This window comes from Papilio xuthus, unplaced genomic scaffold, assembly GCF_000836235.2.
Source record: "Papilio xuthus unplaced genomic scaffold, Pxut_1.1 DF827679.1, whole genome shotgun sequence".
Taxonomy (NCBI): Eukaryota; Metazoa; Arthropoda; class Insecta; order Lepidoptera; family Papilionidae; genus Papilio; species Papilio xuthus.
Window position 1 is genome coordinate 2680313 of NW_013530970.1, and position 24704 is coordinate 2705016.

Genomic DNA, 24704 nt, shown 5'->3' on the forward strand with positions numbered 1-24704 from the left:
ATACAGTTGTGATGATGACGTCACTAGAAGCAAGGTCTGTAAGTAAGAGATCGGGTGTTTGTTTGGTAATTGATGTTAGTCTCAGTACATAATGTTTTACTACGCCCTACGGTGTAAGCGCACTATGACAAGGGAAAATGTTGATTAAATGAAATTTGTATTTATTGCAACCGAAAATTATTTTCATAATTATATTAAAATATTAATTAATTATTGTTGTTGTTTCGTTAAGTACAATTAATAATGTAATTTGATGTTCAATATTGTTTGTTTAGAAAAAACTGCTGTATTAATAGTTGTTAACGTTACCCGTTTGTATAATTAAATGATATGTATATAATAATGATTTGTATCCTCATAATGTAAAAAATTGTAAATATTTTTTTATAAAATTAAAATATGACGATTAAATAGTGGTTTTATTTTTTAATACGAACATAGAGCAGTTCTTATAATTAGACGACTTCAAAAAGAAGGAGGTTATCAATTCCTCTATGTTTTTTTAATGTGTGTTATGATATAAACTCTTTAGAGAAATAAAACAATGTTAGAATAATTAAATCTATAATCATTGGTCAATAAGTTTCGATTCACAACATCAATGATAAAGTCAAAAATAGTAAAGATGTCCGGCGCTTAAGTTGGCACGTAGTTTATTTAAGTGCTTTTGTTTCTCACGTGCCAAATTAAACGTCCGGCATACATTTGAAATATTATCAAAGTACTGATATAATAGGCCGATACTTGTTATAAAACTTGAAGATAGAAACAAGTAGGCATTAACATTTAAGTTATAAACTCTAATATTTAATAAAAAATGTAAAAGAATGATTATTTAAGATTTAGTAATATTGATATGAATTATTAAAATTTGGCACAAAGCTCTCTTCTAAAGCTTTTAATAGATTATTAATAAAAAATATGGAAGTAAGCATTTAAAACATCTTATTAAGCATTAGAAAAGTATTTGAGGTATTAGGTTAACAAAAAAAAATTGCATCTTATATTATGCGTTCGTAAAATTATGATAAATATATCTTTTTCTGACGTATTTTTTTATAATAAGAAAAATTACACAGTATTAATACTAACATTGATATTTAAAAGAATATTAAAAAGTTAAGACTGATATGCAATAGTTATTTATTATCTAATATGGAAAAAGTACGCCCACAAAGTATTTTAATTTTTTAAGAGACAAATTTTGATAAACAATTGCTACTAGTACTAGTAGCGAACCGTTAAAACTTTTAGTGAAATCCACAAAAATATATCGTGCATTTTGCAAAAATTTAAGCTTAATGGAATTCGATTAGAGGTTATGAAATGTGGAATTTACACCGCGGTGACAGTTCTCTGTACGAGTCCATCTGGGCCATCTGTATTGTCCTCGTCATCTTCATCATCACATGCGTCCTCGGGCTCGCCGAGCGCTCTCACGAACTCTGATATTTAAATTTAAAAAAGGTATTAATATCTTTGATTCGCAAATGCTAGAAAAACCCTACTAAACTGCCTTCTAATTCATATTAAGCTGTTGACTTACCCAGAAAGTCAATACGACCGTCGCCATCCGAGTCCACCTCCTTAATCATGTCTTCAACTGCAACAACATAATACATTCCCTTAAAAAAATAACTGTTTTTTTATTCAAAAAGCGTATCAACATTATCACTACTGTGGAATTGATGTTTATTTGTTTTTCGCCATTTTGGCACTGACGGATACGGTTGATAGTAAAGATTCGAATTAATAATAGATACGTAATTTGTCAAGAACTTCAACAGCCGCGTTTAAGTCACTTCCAAAGAGTGACCTATAAATTTACAGACAGCAGTGAGTATACTATGTACTGACTCTCTTCCTCGGATAGGTCCTCGCCGAGGCACTGCAGCACGGCGCGCAGGTCGGAGGCGCAGATGTAGCCGCGGTTATGTTTGTCGAAGACGCGGAAAGCATCGCGCAGCTCGCGCTCTTCCTGCTCCGCACTGCTGCTGCCACCACCCGCGCACATTGACTTCGACAAGATGTTCACAAACTCTTCGAAGCTCACATTACCGTCGCCTGATACAGAATAAATTACCAGGATTTCATAACAACACATTGGCCGAAACTACCTACACTGACATTCTAGAAAAGAGGGATAAGCATTTTCTTGATTGCCTGACAGTCGATAGAGGGTACCTAATATTTTTTATGCACATTTGTTCCATCATGGCCTCTTGTCATACAGTCAGCTGAACAGTCAAAAGTGTGTGTTCACATATATTGGTGTGACATTAAGTCTACTCGGCGACGGTTGATAAAATACTTGTTACGTACTAATTTACGAAGGTACTGTCTGCTTAGCAAAATACCTTCTTTGACATATAAACTGTTCCTATCATGCTTTTCCACGGACAGAAATAATTTAAATATAACAATTATGACATAACAAATGAGAGCGCTTCATAATTACTAACGAGACATCGTTAATTTTTGCCTGACTGAGATAAATTTTACAACCCTTAACAACATCAATGTTATAGCAGAGTTGTCATATACATTAAAACACATATTTATATTTTGAAGTATGTATATCTAAGAAGACCGATACTGTAACTGTTGGTACAAAGTTGATAGGATATAAATCCGTATCCATCCTAACTTACCATCACTGTCGACCTCCTGGAGCATGTCGTGCAGCTCTTCGACCCTCGCGAACTGTCCCAGGCTTCTCATAACGCGGCCCAACTCCTCCTTGGTGATAGTGCCGTCTCCATCCTTATCGAACAGGCGGAACGCTTCGCGGAATTCTACAATAATTTGTCATTAAAATAATGCAACACAGATTTACTACCAAAACAAAATTTCTGAAAATTATCCAGACTAGAAAACATACGTATACGATTTTAGAAATATACTTTTACTGGATAGAAAATGAAAGAAATATCCACTGTTGGTTATACAAAATCATTTTAGCCCTGTCGTTCCCCTACGCTACGATAAAGTATTGTGAAGTCGGTGCGAGAAACGTACACTGTAATTTTCTGCCACATTATTTAGAACGAGCGTAACATAGAACAATTTATAAGAAAATCGAACGATACGTTATACGATTTATATTATTTATTCCAAATACGTGGTCCTTGTTTTGCAATCGCTATTTAGAAATACGACATGAACATGAAAAAAAGGATATAAATTACTATGCTGTAACATACGAATGATACATTTTTTTCTATAAAATAATGTAATAAACGAGACAATTTGTTTAGTTACTATTTAAGTAACATATTGAAAACTTTTAATCTAATAAAAACTATAGTAGTAAAGGTCGTAGAATCTAATGATTAAACGTTTTTTGATTCCAGACACAATTTATTTTAAGAAGTAAAGCAATTAATTTGTGGTTTATGGCGGAATACTTTTTACCTTTCATTTGTGTCCGTGAAATGCCAGTAGTCTCATCGACGATTGACGCCTTCCTGTCGAGGTTGGTGTTCGCCGCTGGCTTCAAAAAGCTGACCTGATGCTGCGATCTTGGTGGACTGATCGACCGTTGCGAAAATTGGCTGTAAGAAATGGCTAGGTATAGGTTAATCCAAGTTATTTTTCTTGCCCACTTACCTCTTTACTTAAATATGTTTTTTGTGTCCACAATTGGGGGTACCATGTGTTGGACTTCTTTATTTTTTCTTTATTTCGTGTTATTCATCTTTGATTTAAGAAAAACAGTTATAAAAAATCTCCGATAAACGAAAAGATCAGGTGTTTAATATTCAGGTCTTGACATTTCTACACGACCACGAAAGTATTTTTTGTACAATTTATAAAGCTATAACTAGAGTTCTTTCTTACCTAACAGTTTAAGAACCAATAGTAAAACAAGATTATATTGTACATAGCACAATCACAAAGACAACTTTAAAAGATTACAGACAGCTTAATGCATAATATTAATTCATTATAATACATAAAATGTCTGTTAATGTGTACAATTCATTTACATATATAGTAAAATATATCATTTACTAAATAATAAGTATAATATTCATTATTGTAATCAGTAAAAGTCAAATCATGGTTCGTACATTAGCTTACGTATTCATAAAAAATCCTATTCATGTGCGTAGCGAGTATGAACCATTATTGTTGAACAAATTCGAAGTATTAAAGCATTTCCTATGCATTTATATTTCGATTAAGCTATTTAGAAAAGGTTAGCAGAGAATGGTCTCTAACAATGTCATTTAACCTTTGTAGGGGTCCAGTACAAAGAGACCTTTGGGGGTGGGAAACGACCGGGCAGTGTTTGAACTTGGGAACAAGAATGTCTCAATTGAATACTTTGGATTATTATTTGATAATAATATATCCGTGACTTTAATTTGTTGTAATATGTTTCATCCTCAATACATGCTTAATTTAAATTCAGATAAAAATACTAAAATATGTTTACGTTCCTAAACATAACATTAGTGAAACGAGGAGGTGTTTTGACTCGCAATAAACCGGGACATTTACCATTCAGATAGCCCCGAAAATGCTTTTGTTTTTTTATAAAACTATCATTCATGGTCACACAAAACATGTAACTAATGGACACATATCGTTGTTTGCACTGATAAAGCGATCGATACCTTATTAGCTTTATCACATATAATAGTCATTTAATCTAATATACGAAAGCTCGAGTTTGTTTGTACAGGCACGAAAAAGTTCAATTTTTTATACCAAAAAAATGTAATATTATTCTTCCTGTTAAAGGTGTACTAAAACACCTGTAGTTAATCCAAAAAATATGCAGGAATGTCTTCACATTTTTAACCACAGTGTAATCATATGGGGGGTAGGGGGAAGGGTATCAAAATTATAAGAAAAGTTACAAAAGTTAATGTAACAAAAAGAGATGGATTTTTTTTAGTATTTTTCCCCGTGTAGTTATCGATCTGGCCATACACCATTAACGGTTTATCGTTGTATTTTGGGACACGCTGTTTAAGAAACCAAAACACTAATATAAGAAAATAAATTTATTTACTAAACAATCAATATGATCATTCGGTCTGGTAAACTTCATGAGCTGTTCGACGAAGCTGAGATTCTCAAGCGAACTGTAAAGAGGTCTTTGAGAACTAATCCTTACATAAAACAAATGAACTGGTAATGAGCATGCTCTTAGCAGTGATATGATCAAAGCGTAGGGTTTTTGCTTGTCCAATGATTCGATCAGACCTTGAATTGATGTAATCAAGAGACTTAACTTTGGACAGTATAATGGTAAAGATAATAACAATCAATGTACCTCTCTGAAGTGCTGAGAGCGACTGCCGGTGGACTTCTTGTATCCGGACGTGAGGCTTCGTCAGGAGGTCCGGGCTCGCCGCTACTATTTGTTTGCCTCGTCTGAACAAAATATTTTTTTAGATAAAGCAGACGTTCAGAAATAGATCCATGAATTATTTTGATTTGACACTAAAGAGTACAAGTGTTTAGGCTATTAAAATAAAGTCCCGTAAAAGTCCTGTACACATCTATGTCGATGTCTCCTCTTCCTCCTCTATGTTTCATAAATAGGCTAATTAGGATCATTCCAAGAAAAAATAAAACACTCTTGTAAACAACAACGCAATCAGATACGATCACCCCTAGCTTTAAGGATTATATTTTTAAAAATTTCCATGCAAATGGTTGATTGCGATTGCGTAATAAAGTAATTCAACTGCAATCCCGCATATGATACAGAGATAACCTTAGTTAATGTTTTATTCTACGCCTAAATAAATGAAACCTCACATTTCACGCTAAAACCATCAATTTAGGGAACTTACCATGATGACTTTGAGCTGATTCACCAGCGGCGAATCAGCGAAGAAGTTGTTCACCGCGGAGAATATGTTTGCAGGTTTGGTCGACAGGGTACAGCAGACGCTGGCACGCCTGCCCGACTCACTGTAATTTATATTTTACATTATAACCGTGCTTTTCCACTGCAATAATAATCACGTAGCGCGTAGGGTATAGCTGTAGATAATGGTATCATTTTATCAGAAATTTGGGCACAAATAAAGTGGAAACAGGCAGAGCCCTTTTTATCCGGTGGTGCAAGGAATCCGAGGGGCTAAGGGACGCAAATAGGGCCCACTTCATGTTGGGGCGTCAGATTGGTTTTCGTATAAGGAAACCCAATATGTTTAGACAGACATGAGAAGCTCCTGTGAATCATCAACCATAAGACCCACAGTAGGTCTAAAACATGGTTGTAATTTAATACATAAGTAAGTATATTTAAGTTAAAAAACAATATAATGAAACGAAAGAACCTAATAAAAGTTTAGGCAGTACAGAGATTAAGGTACGGATTACGAAATGAAGGCCGCTTAAAACTTTATTTAGTAAAGCACAACTGAACATTGTATAAAACGTGACCTCGATTTTGAAAATTCATGCTTTTTTGTACTACTTCGTATATATTCGTACTAAAAAGTAGTATTTTCTACTTCTTATTGACTTAAATGATAGGAATATGTAGACAAATAGAAGCCTAAATCAGGAAAATCGTTCTAGTTATAACACAGAATCGATTAGGTCCAACTTCCATTTCCATTTTCAATTTTATTATATCTAGGTCAACTAATATCACTTTGAATTAAAAAGGTCAAAGGTAGAAGTGCTCTATTTGAGAGAAAGATAGAAATACTTCAAATTTACTCACAGATAGAAAGAGATTTAATACTATTAACTATTTTTAAACCATAAATAGCTTTCCAATATAATAAAATTATGCTACTGGTATGAAATACCAGAATAATTATAGAAAATTAATAGAAAAAGATTCGTTATGCTGTAGCTTAATTATCGAGGTTTGTCTTTAGCAATCTTTATTGGACATTTCTTCACAAGGATAAATAAGTACTTATATTATTCTGATTTATTTCATTTATCATTTCCAAGTTTAAAAAGAGAATAAACAATAGGTTAAAATACACACATCAAAAAACCGTTAATTTAAAAATTCTGTAATTAACTTTATGTAATTGCAATTATTACTTTTATAATACATTTTTTTTGTATTTAGTATAGGCATAATTTACCATTGGTTTGTGAGACCAAAATATCTGTATATAACATTTCGTCATCCCTGTTTTTATCTTTGACAAAACAGAGATAACAATATGTTTTAAACAGGAGTTTTGGTCTCAGCGACCCACGGTTATTCCATTCGATTTAAACTTCAGTAGTAAAACGCAAGGAACAAAGGCCGTTTGACGGATTAAAAAATAAATCAGTTCAAAAATGGTTTTATAAATCACCATTTATAATCTGTTGATTTTTTATTTAATTTACAGATTAAAAATAATAACTTACCTTTTATGATCCAGTTGTGACAGTTTGTTTTTTTTTTTTTGCGAGAATCCACCAGCGTAGGGTCTGAGGACAGAGATAGGGGCTCCAATGGCTCTACGCGGACTGACGGCAACTGGAAGCTGTAGTGATGTCAAAATTTTCGCGCATGCGTTATACGGAGTAGTTTTAAAGTACATTTCCATTGCGACGTCTAAAATATATGATTTATTTACGAGTTCTTTTATTATTTATGCTTTAAACTCGAATTGCAGGGTAATAAGACCAGGTACAGATAGGTATCACTTACGTTATAATAAAATATTACAATAATAACATCATCTTAGAGTTATCTATCTGTTCAAAATAGAATTTAAACTGAAGTTCACGTTTTTGTATTAGGTAGTCATTAATAGCATCTAATTCTAATTTTCGAAAACGATCCTATATTTTCTGCTTACTTATAAGTTACCAGTAAATATAGTCATAAGTGTTTTTTTGAATAATTTCGTAGTATGCAAAGAAAACAGCCCCTAAATCATATTCAATACAACTCGAATGTTCACGTAAATAATAATACACACACAGCAACGGACAGTTATGAGGTTCATTTGTTCGCGAAATGTGATTTTTAGCGTTGTTAATTACAATTAATTATTTCTGAAACATGCTTAATATGTAAATATTACACTTTCACACACAAATTAAGAGCCATCACTTATATGTGTTTGATAGAGGTTATTTCTAAAGTAATTTTAATTCAAAAGTCTGTCGTCTTCTCAAATTAAAAATGGCAATCTTAATTGCAGCACATGAGACCGGATCTATTCTCCTTGATGGAACTATGCGGGCGGGCGGAAATTATACAAACTTCAAATGAAAATAACAAAACAAAGATTTAATTGAACATTACAATAAGTGCGGAATCAATTTAATTATTATATTATTATCAAACTAATAAAAAATGCGAATATTCGGTTGGTTGGATTTAGATTTAGTTGGTTAGAAGGTGCCAGCCCAGCACGGCTAGAATTTTTCTAGGAGACGTAGGGCGCATTCTTATTTTTTTTTTTCGTTAATTATCCATTCTCTAGCGTAATGTTTTGGCTTGGTTTGCCTGTGCTAGCTCACAAAACCATCAAGTTTGATCGAACCATATCGGACAATATTTAATTAACCGTCTTATTTAACGTAAATTTTATTCGTTTTCGTTACCGATTCGAACGAGCGCATGCGTGAGACCGATAACTAGCGTCGACTCACCCAGCGAGAACAGCGCAGCGCGCGATCACGCCACCGTTCAATTCACTTCATTCCGGTGCCAGAGTCCGACGTGTGTAGACGCTTCGTTTTAACTCGCCAAATCCAACTTTTATAAAACAAAATGGAATTCATCGGCAAGAAATACAAGATGACCTCTTCTGAGAACTTCGACGAGTTCTTGAAAACAATCGGTAAGTGATTTTGTGACGTACTTTCATTAATAAACACAGTTTAGTTAGGAAGAATCGATAAGTGCCGGGTAGAGTTGATCGACCACGCCATCTAATTTTTTTGTAAGCACCTCGTACTATGCCGCTACTTTTTCTTATTGGAATTTCATTATGGCTATATGGAATGGAAATTACACTTTATAATTGAAATTTGCTGTTTTATTCTAAATATTAATATTTCACATTGAATAACATCTCACAAGCAGTGCGCGTGAGGTTTAAGTATGCAGGGTTGCGTTGTTTATTTTAGAAATTTCAAAATAGCTAAAAGACTACTAGGACTAACATCGCTATCAATGTTAAATGTATGTACATCTGTATAACTATGTTTGGTATATTTTTAATTATAACGCACATTTAATTAAAAATGTATGTAACTAGCTAAATGGACGACATAAAAATAAATATAAATAATAAATAAATTATTTTAAATACCGACCAAACAAAGCGAATTTTAATGTAATGGGCTACTAAAAAAGATTGTGGGAATATTTTTTTAATAATTTTTACTTTATCACTTGTTCTAGTATTATCGATGTTCTTGTTTGTGTTTTTTCTTAAAATTATACTGTGTCAAAAGCAAAACCCTCTAAAAACAGGCGTATAGAGGGAATACCTTACTATACATTTGTCTTTGTTGCATTTTTTGAGACAGGTTTTTTACCCTTTACCATTTTAGTGGTCAAGTTTAATAAGGATATCTAAGTAAAAAAAGCGGGTTTCGTCTGACGCAGTATGACCACTCTTGCGCCATTTTTGTAACGTAACTCAGGATAATTAATCTCAATATCTTACTAATATTAGAATGGTTTCGATGGATGGCTGTATTTTCTGAATACCTGCAAGGATGTTGGTGAAATTTGGCCTAAATGTAGAACAAAGTCTGGAAGAACACAGGGCTACTAAGTTTTTATCACGGACGGAGTCGCGGGCGACATCTAGATAGGTTATCTATCTTCCGATTTTTGTCCATGCTATATCTGACTGCCCTGTTTATGATAAGAAAGTATTTTCGATTAATTAAAAGTACTATGAACTTTGCACCAGACTTCTATAATTAGAGTTGCTATGCAAATTGCATCTTGGATTATTAGATAAGGGGCTTATTCAAGATTGTTATAATTTTGATTAAGACTATTTACACCGACATTATTTATCTTTCATAAGATATGGGTTTATTTTAAGTAGTTTATTAGTATTCTGTAAAAGAAATTTAATCTTATAAATGCGACAGCTTAGATGGGTGGATGTTAGAAGGCATCTCCGGAACGGCTCAACGGTTCTTGATGCAAATTTAGCACAGATGTAGAACATAGTCTGGAAGAACATATAGCCATATTATTATTTTTTAATTCCACGCGGACGGAGTCGCAGTCTGCAGGTAGTTTAGTAACATATAACTGTCGTTTTAATGGAAAAACACTTGTCGGTGTGGCTTGCATTACACCTTAAATATCAAATATTTATTTACTTTGCCTACATAACTTTGTCAATACTACACACCCCACGTTATGTTTGCCCGTTGATATATCATTCCCGCCTAAATCGGCGCTTCAAAATACGATAACTGCACTCGTACGATTTGATAACAAAAATAGCTAATAAATTGCTTTCAAAAAGCAATATCTATGCACCGCTGTTGTTAATTTTGATTTACCCACATAATGTAGCTAAAAAAGTTCAGTTCTTATTCCATGATACTGGCCACTACGTAAACGAAATAATTACAGTTTGCATTTATATATCAAGCCACGAACTATTAATCCAATAAAAAAAGCAAAACTGCGGAACAAATCTAACGTCTTATATAAAAAAGTTTCTATTACCCAGTTACCATGTGTATTACTGTAGTCATATAACAAGGGTAGATGTTGAATATATTCTAACATGTTCAATGCACTGCAGTAAATTGAGTATAGGAATGCAATCTACCTACATTTCATGACACATTTATCAGTTATCAATCAATTGCCGCAGGAACGCGCCATGTCTGCATTTCTCAAGCTTTATCGCTCGGTCATATAAAAGTAACCTTATATGATCTGTTTTAATAACATAGACTAAGCATAGGGCATCTTATAACATTCTAAAGAAGCAAAATAGCAAAGTATGACGTAATTTGACGAAATGTAATAACATTTATCAGTAACGTAACATAATGTCATTGCTAAACGAGCGATTGCCCCTGGTTTTGCTTAAACCAAGATGACAATACGCTAAAATTACTGACATAAACCAGAATTTTCTTCAAATTCATTCGTCATTTTTATAAAATTTTTAGCATAGTCTTTATATTCAGTATGATCAGTTTTTCTTATAATTAATAAGTATTTTAATGTTTGATATTTGTGTAAAAAAAGTCGGGTACAAAGGTTAATTATCGATTAAAATAATTTAAAAGATATCGTTTATCTTTAGACAATACACTGTTTTATTTGAACAAGGTAACCACTATTTGCAGTGACTAATTCATTCTGAAAGGTCTTGTTTTTGCCATGATAAGAACAAATGAATCATTTTATTCTTTTACTTTATATCAACCAAAGTATATTTTAGTCATAAACTACCTATATATTAAACGCTTTGAGCTAAGGAATTCTGGGAATCATTATTTTTTATTAGTTATTAGTTCGTCCAAGGTTAAACAAAAGCGTACAAAACGAAATAACTTAATACCAAGAACTTTTAACCCTCTTCAAAAAGCAGTTTTTCAATTCGTCTGCAGTTTTTTTAGGGCGTAGTAATAGGAATGGAATTCTCTTCGGAATTTTCTTGATTTTGTTTTAAAATGTCCTAACTTTTAAAATATCTTTTAGTTCCTTAAAAATAAAAACATTCTGTAATGTCCATTTTATATTGTAAACGACTACAATTCGTTAAAATCACTTCCTATACACGTCTGTCGTTTTATTTTTGTTCAACGAAGCGGTGACACGGTTAAACGGTAATTTCATTTTTGTGAGGTCTCTCGTCGATGTTACCTACAAAATTTATATTTTATTACAAAACCTAAAAATGTAGCAATATTATCAAGATTTAAATTGTTTGTCACAATGCAGGGGGTATTATACAATTAAAATAATCGCAACATTAAAAGATACTTTTCGATTGAACACGATATGTTGACATTAATTCTTAGTCTTGATTGATTGCTTTTTTACCATATCGATATATTTGATACGAAAAACTGATGAAATATACACGCAAAACTTTTATAATGTCTCGCTGACGAATTATTTGCAATGGTAAAATAAATAAAAAATGTTTGTCTTTTCAAAGAAAAAAAAGGGAAAAAGTAATATAGATTCTCATGTCATGCGACGCTTAAATGATTCGAAATGATTATTCTAATATGTAGTTACAAAAAGTTCGGCAAATTCAACTTTCGCTGGGGGATAATACGTATAATCTTATAAATGCGAAAATTATGTTGTATTGATGTCTGTTACAAGGTATCTCCGGAACATAGTCTGAAAGGACATAGCGTACTAAGTTTTTATTTCAATTCCGCGTGGACAGAGTCGTGGGCGATCTAGTGATAAATATAATAAGAATGATAACAAGCTAATAATAAAATTTAGCAGGTGCGACTAATAGTAGATTACATTCTAAGTAATATCAAAACCGATAGTGATAGTTACAAATTGGCTTAACAAATTAATCAGAATTTAAGCGTCAATAGCCCAATGGGCAAGGTTACGTTTCCGAACACGAGATCGGGGGTTCGAATCCCGCCATTCGACTATTGTCGTTAAGCATGTCCCAGCACAAGCATAGAGCTTAGTTGGAATCGTACAAGAATTATTAGTAAATAAAGAAATCTGCTATTATTTTGACTAAAAAAAAAAATTTCACAATCGAACACTGAAATAAGATCTTCCTATTATTCTATAGCAATGTAAAAAAATTGACAAAAACAAAGGTCGTTTTAATGAATATTCAATGTGATTTCATGCAGCTAGCTAAGACCTTGGTCTTTGAACTGATATTACGAACGACTGCGACTTGCCAATGCCTCATTATTATATCTTACGTAATAAAACTTTTTCTTATCTCTGATAAATTACCCACTCTAATGTTACTTTTCTTTGAAGTGTAACAATAATAATGAAAAACGTTAATAGTGTTTACTTAAAGTATATTATAAGTATATCTCTTTCACACTTTCAGAATAAGGTAGGTGTGAAAGAGATAACAATATGTATTGTAGGAACAGCGATATGTGTCAAAGTCCAAAGATTCTTCCTATTTCGCCCGTATTTATAAATTGCATTAGTAACCAACTATGTTATTTTTATACTTAATTTTGGCAACGATAATGCGCGTTATCGCAATTTTTATCGATTCTGTATATTTTTTTCGTTTTTCACTATCTTATCATTTTCTAGTAATACCTGTAATAAAGATTGCGTCTATCGTTAATATATTAGGCATTAAATAATTATCGGACTGATTACATTTTATCAACTAACTACATATAAATGACCATATGAAACGTAGGATTAAAACTTTCTTACATTACTTTTTCTTTGACCAACAAAAGGGTGTCCAAAAATTATGACCAGTTAACGAGGACATACTGAATTAAGTAATTTGTACTGCACAATTGGCTTGAGAACAAATTTGAAAATCCATTAGATTTCACCGTTCAATTATTGTATAATCTATTCAGTAACATGTATGACATATTCTATTATTAAATAACAGTACTTCAACTGAATATCCGCCTCGGGAAGACGATAGTAAGAGGAAGTGGTTGAAAAGTGACACATATCGTACGATCCTTTGAATTAATTAAGCATGTGAATATCCCGGGCAGATGAACGATTACCTCCTATTGGTCAGTCGCCAGTCGACCAATTGTCGGCAAATGGTGAACAATCAGCTCCAATTCATCCAATAAGTTGCCGAGACGGTTTGTTGAGAGCCGCCGGGCTTTGAACGGGGAACTGATCGTGTCCGGTTGTCGCCTATCATTCATTCATTCAACAACAAAACTATGAGAAAAGAGAATGCATGGTTGCTATAGCAGACAGATTGGATATTGAGTTTTTTTTACATTTCCGATTTTACATTGATTTTATGTTTCTTTCACAGTATTATAATCCAAAGCAAATCTAATAAAATATCTTAAGCTTATAGAACAAGATAACGAAGACCAGTATATTTGTATCAACGAAAAATTACTAGTCAAACCTTCTTTATTTTTGATCCAATTAATGCAAAAGTTTTTACTTGAACAAAAAAGAAATCTTGTTTTTGCTATTAGATTATACATGTTGTGTAAATATTGTTATTTGACTTTATTCAGTCCTAACATTTCAGTTTTTAGCTTTCCGATAGTTTATCAAAAGAGATTACAAAAGGGACAAAAGGACAGACATCATAATGTGACATACCATACGGACGTTAGTGCATATATGGTATTATGTACTGTCCACATAATCCTTATTAAAGGATCAGCAATATATCGATAAGATAAAACGCGACAATCTTGAGGGTAATATAAAAAACCACATCCCATAGTACATGTTTGACTATTTAATCAAAAAATATATTTTTCATCTTTCCTACTGGAATTGCTAATGCAATTGATATAGGTACATATTTATTTCTATTTTCATGTATAAAATAAAATATATTTTTTAAAATTATCCTGTGTTGTAAATTATTTCTTCGTTATACGTTAGTCTAATTTACTAGTAATGTTAACATCGTTGACTTAACTTATAAATAGTTTCAAAGTGCAAATATAAATCTAAAATGCTAAATAGGTCTTGGCAGAACCATGACTTGTTGACATCGAACGTTTGGACGTTGAACCGATGATCGATAGTGCAGTTCTCTGTACTTTGTTATCGGTTAACGCTCACTAACTGCAAATAAAGGCGCAAAATAACGAGGAAAAAATATCAGTTGTCATTATTTGAACACAATGTGACACAAACATACATGTGTAGGTATATATACACGTCTAACAAAGTTTTTGTCATATTAAGGTAACAAAGCGTTTTTTCGAAATAGTTTTGATCTTGATTCAGACATTGTCCCAAGTTTACGTAACAGAATATTTTTTGTATGCTTCTCTTGACAAGGAAGCTAGTCATCATTCAAATATTATTACATGTCTTAGAAATAAAGATGTTTTTGATATCCTGAACTATCTTCTAATATCAAAGATCTAAAATATTTTGTCTGTTTTACGAAGAAAGTAATTGATAACTTGTATTAATTTTTGTAATATCAAACTAGCGATGATTTCTTTTAATGACATAAAGTATGCGTTACATATTTTTATATAAACATTTCATAAAGGGACAATAGAGTCAAATTGCCATCACATAGATTTATTGCCTAACAAAACTTCAATACCGATGGCTTCTAAATTGAAAAATTACGCCAATTTAAGAGGTCGTTGTCCTTGACGTCATAGCGCGTTCCGGAGATACCGACCAATCAAAACGTTCTGCGCTGACTAACCGACCAATCAGAGGCTTGAATCTTTTATCGATTCAACATCTCTGTCAAAATGATTAGACATAATGACCCCACACGATTTCTATGTTGTTTGGTGCAAGCATTGCAAACTGTCGGCAAATATTTTGTGCATTGACTGATATTATTTTTATCAAAAATCGGTATTATCCACAGTTTCGCAGAAGTGCAATAGAAAATGAACTTGGTCTATCGCCTAGAGACTGAACTATGTAGGTGAGACAGTTATATCTTGAGTTTTGAACGTTGAACTGACGCGGGAATGCGGCAGTGGTCGTTCATAAGGTTGAGCGAGAACAAAACTGCATTTTTAATGTTAACATTTTATAATTAAAAAAAAATGTTTCGGCTTTACTTCATCAGCAATACTATAGCTAAATAATTGCTTAGTTAAAAAATACACCAGTTTACACCAAAAATTACTATTTTTTCCTTACTCTTGTAAGATACGGAATGCAGTTATAAATAAAGAAGGTGCAGTCAGAATGCGAAATTAACAAAGATTATTGATGTAGGTGGTCTGACACCGGACGATCCCAGAGGAAGTGACCTGTAGGTTCCCTATTAGGTATCCCACGTAATTGATCTAGGCATCTTCTACGTGCTAAGGAATTCGCGGTTCCCTAGCGCATTTCCTGATTAATACGCAGCCTACGACAATACGCCTCTGTTGAGAATTATCATCAATATTTACTTCCTCTTTCCATGTGGCTGGATTGCTATATGAATAAGTTCTTCAATATTTTTTATCTCAAAAAAATAACTTTAATTTATTAAATAGGTCTTGGCAGAACCGTGACTTATTGGCATCGGAAGTTTGGACTTTTTTCTTAATAAATATGACACAGTTTTTTTTGGGATAATATTCTATTAAAATTGCCTGTCTCCAATCTCGTATTTTTTTAAATACCTCAAAACGGGGGAGGTTATCAATTAATTTGTATGTTTTTAATAATTATTGTTGGAGCATAGTTTATACAACTCATTGATTTTTCTTCGGTCCGTTATAGTCGTTTTTTAAATAAAAACCAGCCAGACATCTTCGATTTAACAACTTGTAGTTACGGAGAAAAACAGATAAGTGATTCGTCTTTAATATGAATGAACATCGCTTAGTTTAGTTTTTTCATCTTAGTTACTTTAACAAACCAGTTCTTCAGATCCTAGCCAGATAAACGACTAGATGTGAATAAAATAAGATTCAATTCATAAATGAACGCAAACCTGATGCTATCTAAGAAGTGAAATGCATTGAATGATTCGAAAACTGCACTGTTAAAGTCTTTACTTACTACTCCATTCGGTCTTATTAACTTATTTGACAATTTTCTTGTAGTTTTTCCTAAGAATTTAAACTAAAAAAAAAACTGAATAGACGGACAAAAAAGTGGTAGAGTAAAAAATATCCTTGTTTATCGGTAATTGTCAGTAATTTATCTATATTTCGTGTTACAAATTTTTCAAAACTTAAGGAAGTGATAAAATTCAATGTAAATAAGCAAACTTGGTACACATATACTAATTTAGTTGCATTACGTCAATTCAAATAATATCCGTAAGTTACTAGAAGGCAATAAAGATAGCAGACGTGGGAAGGTCGAACTTGAAAATATTGAAAATTATTTTTCTTAAGGAGGCAGAAATTTTCCACCGCAATTATTTATATCATTTCTTATTATGGCAAAAAAAAAACTTGGCAAGTTAAAAACCGTTTAATAAGCGACTAACTGAATTATGTACCGGCCAAAATTGCAAAGTTACTTTCGCAATTAATGTACAGATTTGAAATTAAAAATATGTATGTATTTTTAGACAGTATTTCATAGAATCACTTGGGGCGATTGACGTGCTTTCCTTACAAAGTCCAGTGTCAGAATGATTAGTGACGGGACATAAACGTCGACATTTTATTAAGGCTAGTGTTGCTTCAATACAATGGCACATTTTCAAATTTTCTTCCTAACAATATCATAATTTAATATGGATATGATTTATACTTTTGTTAAAGTTTAACAATATCATTTTACTGTATCAAACTACGGAGTCTGATAACTTGGTGAACCAAATTGGGTCAACGAGGAAATTTAATATTGACGCTTGTGGTACAGTTGTGGTGGTGTTAGACATCATCTAGTTGTCTTCGAACAATACTGTTCTTAATTTAAACTTAGTCCGATATAGAATAACAGAACGAATATACCTGATACGCTTGTAAATTTTAATAAAAATAAAATCTATCCAGATTTGAGATTATTATCGTTTTTAATCGTCCATCGAGTTTACATTATTTTATCTCATCGTATGAAAAATTGATAGACCCGAAGACGATTTATCCATCAATCTAAAAATTTCAAAAGCTTTTCCGATTCAAAGGCACTAACTGGTTCTAGGGTTTGATATGTTATGAAAACATTACCTTCGAGTTGGTTTAATATAAAGCGGAAAATCTATAACTTTGAGATTAGAGAAATGACGTTTCATATGTGGAACTTGATATAATGTACAATATTTAAAAAAAATACATGCATTTTCGTAGAGCGTAACCATAACATAAGTGGTGAAACATGAATCTCCGTTCGGCACAATACTGATGCGACATTCCTTAAAAATAATTACATAAATATGTACCGTTATGGCCACATTTCCTCCATTTTTTCAGCCAGTTTTCGGTGATACTTTACTTATATAGGTATTTAAAACAGGCATGCCACTAAATATAAACTTCATTTTATAGGTGTTGGTCTTATCACCCGTAAGGCGGCGAACGCGGTGACCCCCACTGTGGAGATCCGTCAGGACGGCGACTCCTACTCGCTCGTCACCTCCTCCACCTTCAAGACCACCGAAGTCAAGTTCAAGCCTGGTGAAGAGGTCGATGAGGAACGCGCCGATGGTGTTAAGGTATGTTACATTCGGCAGTTTTTATTTTTTTTTATTTCAAATCGCAAGTGGGGGTTAATTGTTGAAAAATGAATTTATAATATCTTTCTCGATTGTTGCTATTGGAGTTAAACCAATATTTAAATAATATTTCATTATTTACAATTTGTTTTTGTTTGTGGTTTTATAAATGCTTAATGTTATTGAATTTAAAATACTCGAATATTTACAAATTTAAATAAATGTTAAATTAATTACTTTGAAATGATTTTGTATGTGTTCGTAGGTGAAGTCGGTGTACAACTTTGAGGGCAACACCCTGAAGCAGGTGCAGAAGTGTCCTGATGGTTTGGAGATCAACTTCATCAGGGAATTCGGACCCGAAGAGATGAAGGCTGTAAGTTAATATCTCGGCTAAACTTTCCACATACAGGTTTCCTGTGTAGAAATACATTGTTATTTGTCTTATTCTCTTTGAAATGACAGAGATAATAGATAAGTTTTCATAAAAGAGAGTACGCAGTAGTTTTTAATTATACGCTTGTACGGATATCTCGATAATCTTTTTAGTTACCTAAATACCAAGTTAACCACACTCCAATGTTACGATGTCCTTTTTTAAGGCTACATTTGTTTTTTGATATAGTTTAATAATAATAATTTTCTTACAATATCGCTAAATGGTCAAAATCAAATCAAGTCAAATCATTTTTTACAGATGTAATATTAATATATTTTTATTTGATTCCAGGTGATGACAGTCAAGGATGTAACATGCACCAGAGTGTACAAGGCGCAGTAAACGCGAGCTTACAAGACTGTAGGGCGGCTCGCCCTTCAACATTAAAAAAAAAATCCTACATTATTTTATATTACAATATATTTAGCACAACTATTTTCGTAAACCCTAAGTCGACGGTTGAGGTCTGCTTGTGACTTTGGTCTGAATATGTATGTTGTAGAGCTTGCTTTGCCAAAGTTAGGTTATGACGGCTGGGTGGTTAAAATCTTACACATTTGTTGTATAAGTTTTTCATTTCAAATTTAAATAAATTTTATTTGTAACACCTGAATTATTTACCGAATCCTGATATTTCTATCTTTAAAAATTGAAGCTGAAATCATCAAATAAATGCATAGTTATTCACTGATGATTTTTGAATGTCTGTGCATAGTAAAAGTTTTCGTGGCCTTTTGTTGCTACCAAAATTAAGTGAGCATTGTTGCTATGCAAAGGTTTTAAAATAAAGTTCGCCATGCATACTCACTATACTGGAGCAGTGACACAAAGTAGGTTGGCATTTGGCAAAAGAAATAGCCAACGTCTTCGAGTCAATCATTGTAGCTCGCGCAGGACTCAGGTCCAGCTCCACGCCGTATTTCCACCGGTATTTGGGCTGGTATCTTAAATATAAAAATATGATAAAAGAGATTATATGGTACATTTACTAACTACATAGTTATTTCGAGTGTTTACTATCGTTTACTTGGCATACTCAGGATTTAGGTTCTTCAAAAACATAGCAACAAAGATCGACAAACTTATTCTTTTAAAGAATAAATCATGTAGTTGATAAATCGTAGATTTTACTAACTCCTAGGATTCAACGTTATTCATAGTAAAATATTTCTTTAACAAACGCATTGTTTTCGTTGGCGAGTACCGTCAAATCATTTTCTTTTACTAAATAACAAAAGTCTTAAAAATTCTGAGTACATAGTTAGCATTGTAACTTTGAAGAAATTTATATTTTAATCAAATTTTTTGCACTACTTGAACCTTCCGAGGTCCACAGTTTGTAATTTACAGATGATAAGTTGCTAAACTAAATATAAATGTTACAATATAATGCTACGGAATTATAAAAAATCGAGGAATATTTTATACCTTCTAGTGCTTTTTCGTTGAAAGAAAGGAATAAATGCCATTCAGCTATTAATTAAAGTACTTTCATAATTTACAATCACATCTATATGTTTACAGTTACCAAAACGCCATCTATCTGTAACTGCAAACGTTATCCAAAACCGGAAACAGTCATTCTCTACAAAGATTGATTTTGTTCGTACTAGATGTCACTGCTGAGAACAAGATTTATAATACCATTACACTACATTTTTAAACTTATTTTTAGATTTATTATATTATGCAATAGAAATTAAAGTAAAATAAATTATTTATACTTACTTTAATTTTAAAGACCTTACTTTGGTCTGGTTCTGAATCTGAACGCACCAGAATACGGTAAAGCAGATATATAATGCTCCAAATTTCAAGAGCACGACAAGTTACACTGTTTGCCTTGAAATTTTTCATACATTCGAAAGGAACTGGTTTTAGTTGGGTTCTGTTTGGGGCGGCTCGGCCGGTCGTTGCCTGTGTTTTACTTTTGCTTAGTTTATTCGGAGCATATCGATACCGAGTACGTTTGGATACGCCTACGGAACGCGATTTACGACATCTGTCAAGTTGAACTGATCTGTGATTTCCAGGTTTTAGTGCATTCTTCCATGAATACTGTGAATTTTGTGTGTTAAGTGTTGTTACAATGCTAGTGCGTGATATACAATGCTTTTAGTTTTAATGTATTAAAGCTATAAGTGTATAATGATTGAAATTCGCTGTGTTGTTGCATTTGATGTGCTAGTTCATTGAAGGTATCTGGCGAGGATTTTACACCTTTGGGTTTTCGGATTAAAAATACGCACAAGTGAGTAAATATTTACATTAAACTTAAAATCGTCGTGAGTAGAGTTCGTGGCAAAATGATACTTATAATACTGGGTCGAGAAATTTGTTTAGCTTGGAAATATACTATGCTACAATAAAATTATTATGGTGTTAATTGATTACAGACGTATTGACATAGTTCTCTTTTTATGAGAACTATATGTATGTAAACATAATTTAAACGCCTTTGGATCCCTCAAACAGGTTTAAAAGATTCTATCCCAGGAGTTTTAACTTTAACCATATATTTTTACTATGGACACAAGAAATAATTTTATGTCAAATTTAAATAAGTATGTTAAGTTACATAAACCAACAGTAACTAATTATTGACATTCATGTTCTAATGTTCTGCTGTCTTCCACATAACTTATTTCACTCTTCTAATAATTTTCAAGTCATCTGGAAACCTAAGTTCCATTTTAAAGTGGATTTAGAAAGTTATATGATCTTTAATAGTAAAACCATAAAGCTTTCAAGCATGGCCTCGTCTTTCTTGAATTATTAAAACCGTTTATAAGTTTAACATATGCATAGTTGCCATAAATTATCTAAATGTGGGTATTTATATATTAGTAAGTGGTTTAAAAATAATACATTTAATACAGAAATATACATAATAACAATTTTTTTTTGTTGTTCTGTATATGTCTGTTTTCCGGTGAAACTGAAAATGGTTTGTTTTTCTAGAAGAAATATTACTGTAGATTAATAAAGATTTTTCATTCCAACTTCTGAAAGTAAAGTGTTTATAGTGTAGTAATACTAAGCTATAAAGAAACTGATCGGCATCCAATATGAAATCTGATAATTATTTATTTTTATTATGATATTTTTTCACTCTTATAATTTTAATAAATAATAAATAACAACAATATTTTTTAAACCCTGATATACATATTTTAAGAGCATGCCTTCTTGGTGTCCAAGATTACTCCACCAAGTAGTACATGACCACAATGGTGTGTTAGGAACGCAGGCTACTTTTAGGACTGAATAGAAACAAGCTGATATGATAATAATCATGATTTCAACTATGTATTCAATTATATGAACATTTATATGATTACTTTACTAGCTGTTGCCCAATACTCCATCGGCAAGGAATTAAAAAAACTTAATTAGTAGCCTATGTGATCTTTCAGACTATGTTCTATTATTTATGTCAAATTTCATAGAGATCCATGCATTTGTTCTGCAGATACCTTCTTACAAAAGGCCATCCATCTAAATAATCGCATTTTTAGTATTAGTAAGATAGACAAAGATTAAACAGGGAATAAGATTGTTTTAATTTACCCAGTCATATATATGGTATTTCGTAAGTACGCTTTTCGCATTTTGGTCCTGTGCGGCGCCGCGTCTGCGAGAGGGGACGCGCGACTCAATCGATATCACGCCCGTCCGCCGACGTCAGCTGAGACCTACAGATGTTATCACGAGGTTTCGCTAACCATTCATATGTATTGATCCTTATATCAAGTCTTAATTGTGTCTAGACCAGAGTTTACAGTAATGAACTGTCCTTTTAGGGTAATAAAATATTGTTTTTAGGAATTATAGTACAGACAGATTAAAAGTAATTTGTGTTTCACGGATTAATTTTTCGATAACAAGGCTCTTTAATTACTTGGTGAATATAGTATCGAATAGAATGACGAAATGCCGAGAGTGATGGGATGATCCATTTCGGCACGGCTGTTGAAAAAATTTGGTACATCTTGTAAATCATTTTGATTGAATGAATTGATGAATAGAATAATTATCTTCGAGAATCCCGTCGTTATATATTTTTACTTTAATTTGTATTTATAATGCTTACTTAATGTTAAAACATCGACTCAATGCAATCTGTGACTAGAGTACGATTTGGCGTATGCACAGAAAGAAATCTGGATTACTACGAACAGAATTCACTGAAAATGAACTTGAAAGGGAATCATATAAAGTCTCTTGTATATCAAGATTCCATGAGTCATTATAAGGTATAGCTTCGGACATTATAAAGTATAATAACTCGTATGTAGAATAAAAAAAAAAACTAGGCGATTGTTACATGTTCGATGTAATACGATAGTTTTTTGTGTCACGCGCGTCCTTTCGCTGAATGCGTATACGCGATGTTGGAACAGGTATGGATTCGACGCGGTTTATATAACTACGGCCATGTATCGAATCTGGTTTAAAAAGCTGCATTGCGAGCGGTGACGTCAAACCACAATCGGAATGCAATCTGCCCACCATATGCTATGCTACCCTAGTACTCCAAACGTCTGACAAAGTTAAATTTGAATTGTTTTGTTTCTTTGACCTCGTCATATTCGGGAAGTCTCACCACTATTTTAATTATATTAAGACGTTGTAATGATATTTATTTAGATGTGAAAATATATAGTTGTTAAATAAAATTAAAAAACTGTATGCCTATTTTACTCAAGGGATGACTACAAATCGAATTATATCTCACTGGTCAAAATCGGTTCAAACGTTTAGGATGCAAGCGGTCACAATGGAATTGAGGGCAGGCTGTCCTTAGTTTCAAACTAAAACCACAAAATGTAAAAATATCGTGACATTTGTGGCATATGTGTATTTCCTTTAGGCATTGAAAAACAGAGACTTGATAGAACTAATACATCTTTCGTCTTAGACCATTTTAGTGTAACACTTTTCATTTCAATATTGCCTATAAATGCCTGTATATGTATAATTTATAATCAATTGAGGGTTAATTTACTGCTCGTATAAAAGGCATCATACTGTATATATAATAAGTAAGTTGTTGATGTTAGTATGCGAACATATAAGTAGTAAGTATAATTTGCTCAGTAGAGTTATGAATAAAAAATGACTCGACAATATGCTTTGAAGCGGCTTCGAAATAAAGTTATACAGGTTCGTTGAAAAGTTATGATTACAGTTATGCGTTTATGATACGTTTGTGATAATACGCCTTACAAACAATTTATTTTATTAGTTTATTTGGACGTAACGTTATTAATTATGTATTTCACTAGTCAATGTTTCATCGGTTATGTCGTTGTCTAGATTCTAGATCAAGTGGTAATTATATAAATTCCAATTAGACAATTCAGTATGCCGTAATAACAAACTATAGTTATTAAATGAGGAAAATTTGTCCACAACGATGACGCAATTAAATGTATATTAATGTATTATTTCTTGAAATAATATCGCTAAAGAAAATTACATGTTTTTTTTGTAGCTTTCCACTGCGAAATCATAGTGGAAACTGACTCTAAATGTTTTATTTGGACGTTGTTTTATCCGACATTTAACTTTAGCTGCTGCACTCGCTTTATCACGTTAACGTTCTTAATGAACTGACTGACACGCGCTAACGAACCCGTTAAGTGGAAACACTACGACCATATTGTACATACATTTTGCTCTGCTATCATCATTATGGTACAGTCGACAAAACAGGACAATAAAATTTATATAAGTAGTAATAGTAAAATGAATGTGGCTGACTGTACCTTAACGATACCCCGGGAAAGATTACAAATCGCACACACTTAAATTACATTTATCCTATAACTTCTTAGAGTAGACGTAACAAAAGAAGAAATGTTGACAGTCATATGTTTTTAATAATAAGCCCTAGATCTGTTATATTCGTTACTTATATTGCAGCCCATTGTTATCATATTTTTTTTGTGTAAAATTTCTATATGATATAATTTGTTTCCGTTATGATGATAATGAAGATTTTTTTTAAATAAATTGTTTACCTTTCTCTTTAGACCCAGTAAATC

General features: G+C 32.4%; 3 protein-coding genes across 3 annotated transcripts in view; 2 read left to right on the plus strand and 1 right to left on the minus strand.

Annotated features, from left to right (window-relative positions):
• Positions 1-1173: 1173 nt before the first annotated feature.
• On the minus strand, positions 1174-20112 carry LOC106117900 (calcium-binding protein 1). Its single transcript, XM_013312411.1, has 10 exons — positions 20083-20112; positions 19463-19598; positions 7351-7469; positions 5814-5934; positions 5288-5388; positions 3415-3554; positions 2652-2795; positions 1858-2064; positions 1547-1603; positions 1174-1445 (listed from the first exon to the last, which is right to left on the minus strand). The coding sequence occupies exons 2-10, from the start codon at positions 19532-19534 to the stop codon at positions 1336-1338; spliced, it is 1071 nt and encodes a 356-aa protein (XP_013167865.1). The 5' UTR covers positions 19535-19598; positions 20083-20112; the 3' UTR covers positions 1174-1335.
• On the plus strand, positions 8649-19258 carry fabp (fatty acid binding protein). The gene is given in 4 exon segments (NM_001311848.1): positions 8649-8780; positions 18049-18215; positions 18481-18591; positions 18946-19258. Coding segments are annotated over 4 exon segments (399 nt in total). The 5' UTR covers positions 8649-8710; the 3' UTR covers positions 18997-19258.
• Positions 20113-20669: 557 nt separating the features above from the next.
• The window catches only part of Mhcl (Myosin heavy chain-like), a 144022-nt gene continuing 139987 nt past the window's right edge, over positions 20670-24704 (plus strand). The window contains exon 1 of the mRNA XM_013312160.1: positions 20670-20905. The gene's annotated coding sequence lies outside the window, so the exon portion shown is untranslated. The remainder of the gene's footprint in view (positions 20906-24704) is intronic.

Bases quoted from the DNA above. Each gene is read 5' to 3' on its own strand.
- LOC106117900 (XM_013312411.1), bottom strand. From the start codon at position 19,534: ATGATTGACTCGAAGACGTTGGCTATTTCTTTTGCCAAATGCCAACCT. The intron at 5,389-5,813 runs GTAAGTTCCCTA...TATTTTGTTCAG, and splicing joins ATCAGCTCAAAGTCATCATG to ACGAGGCAAACAAATAGTAG. The intron at 1,604-1,857 runs GTCAGTACATAG...ATGTTGTTGCAG, and splicing joins GGACCTATCCGAGGAAGAGA to TTGAAGACATGATTAAGGAG.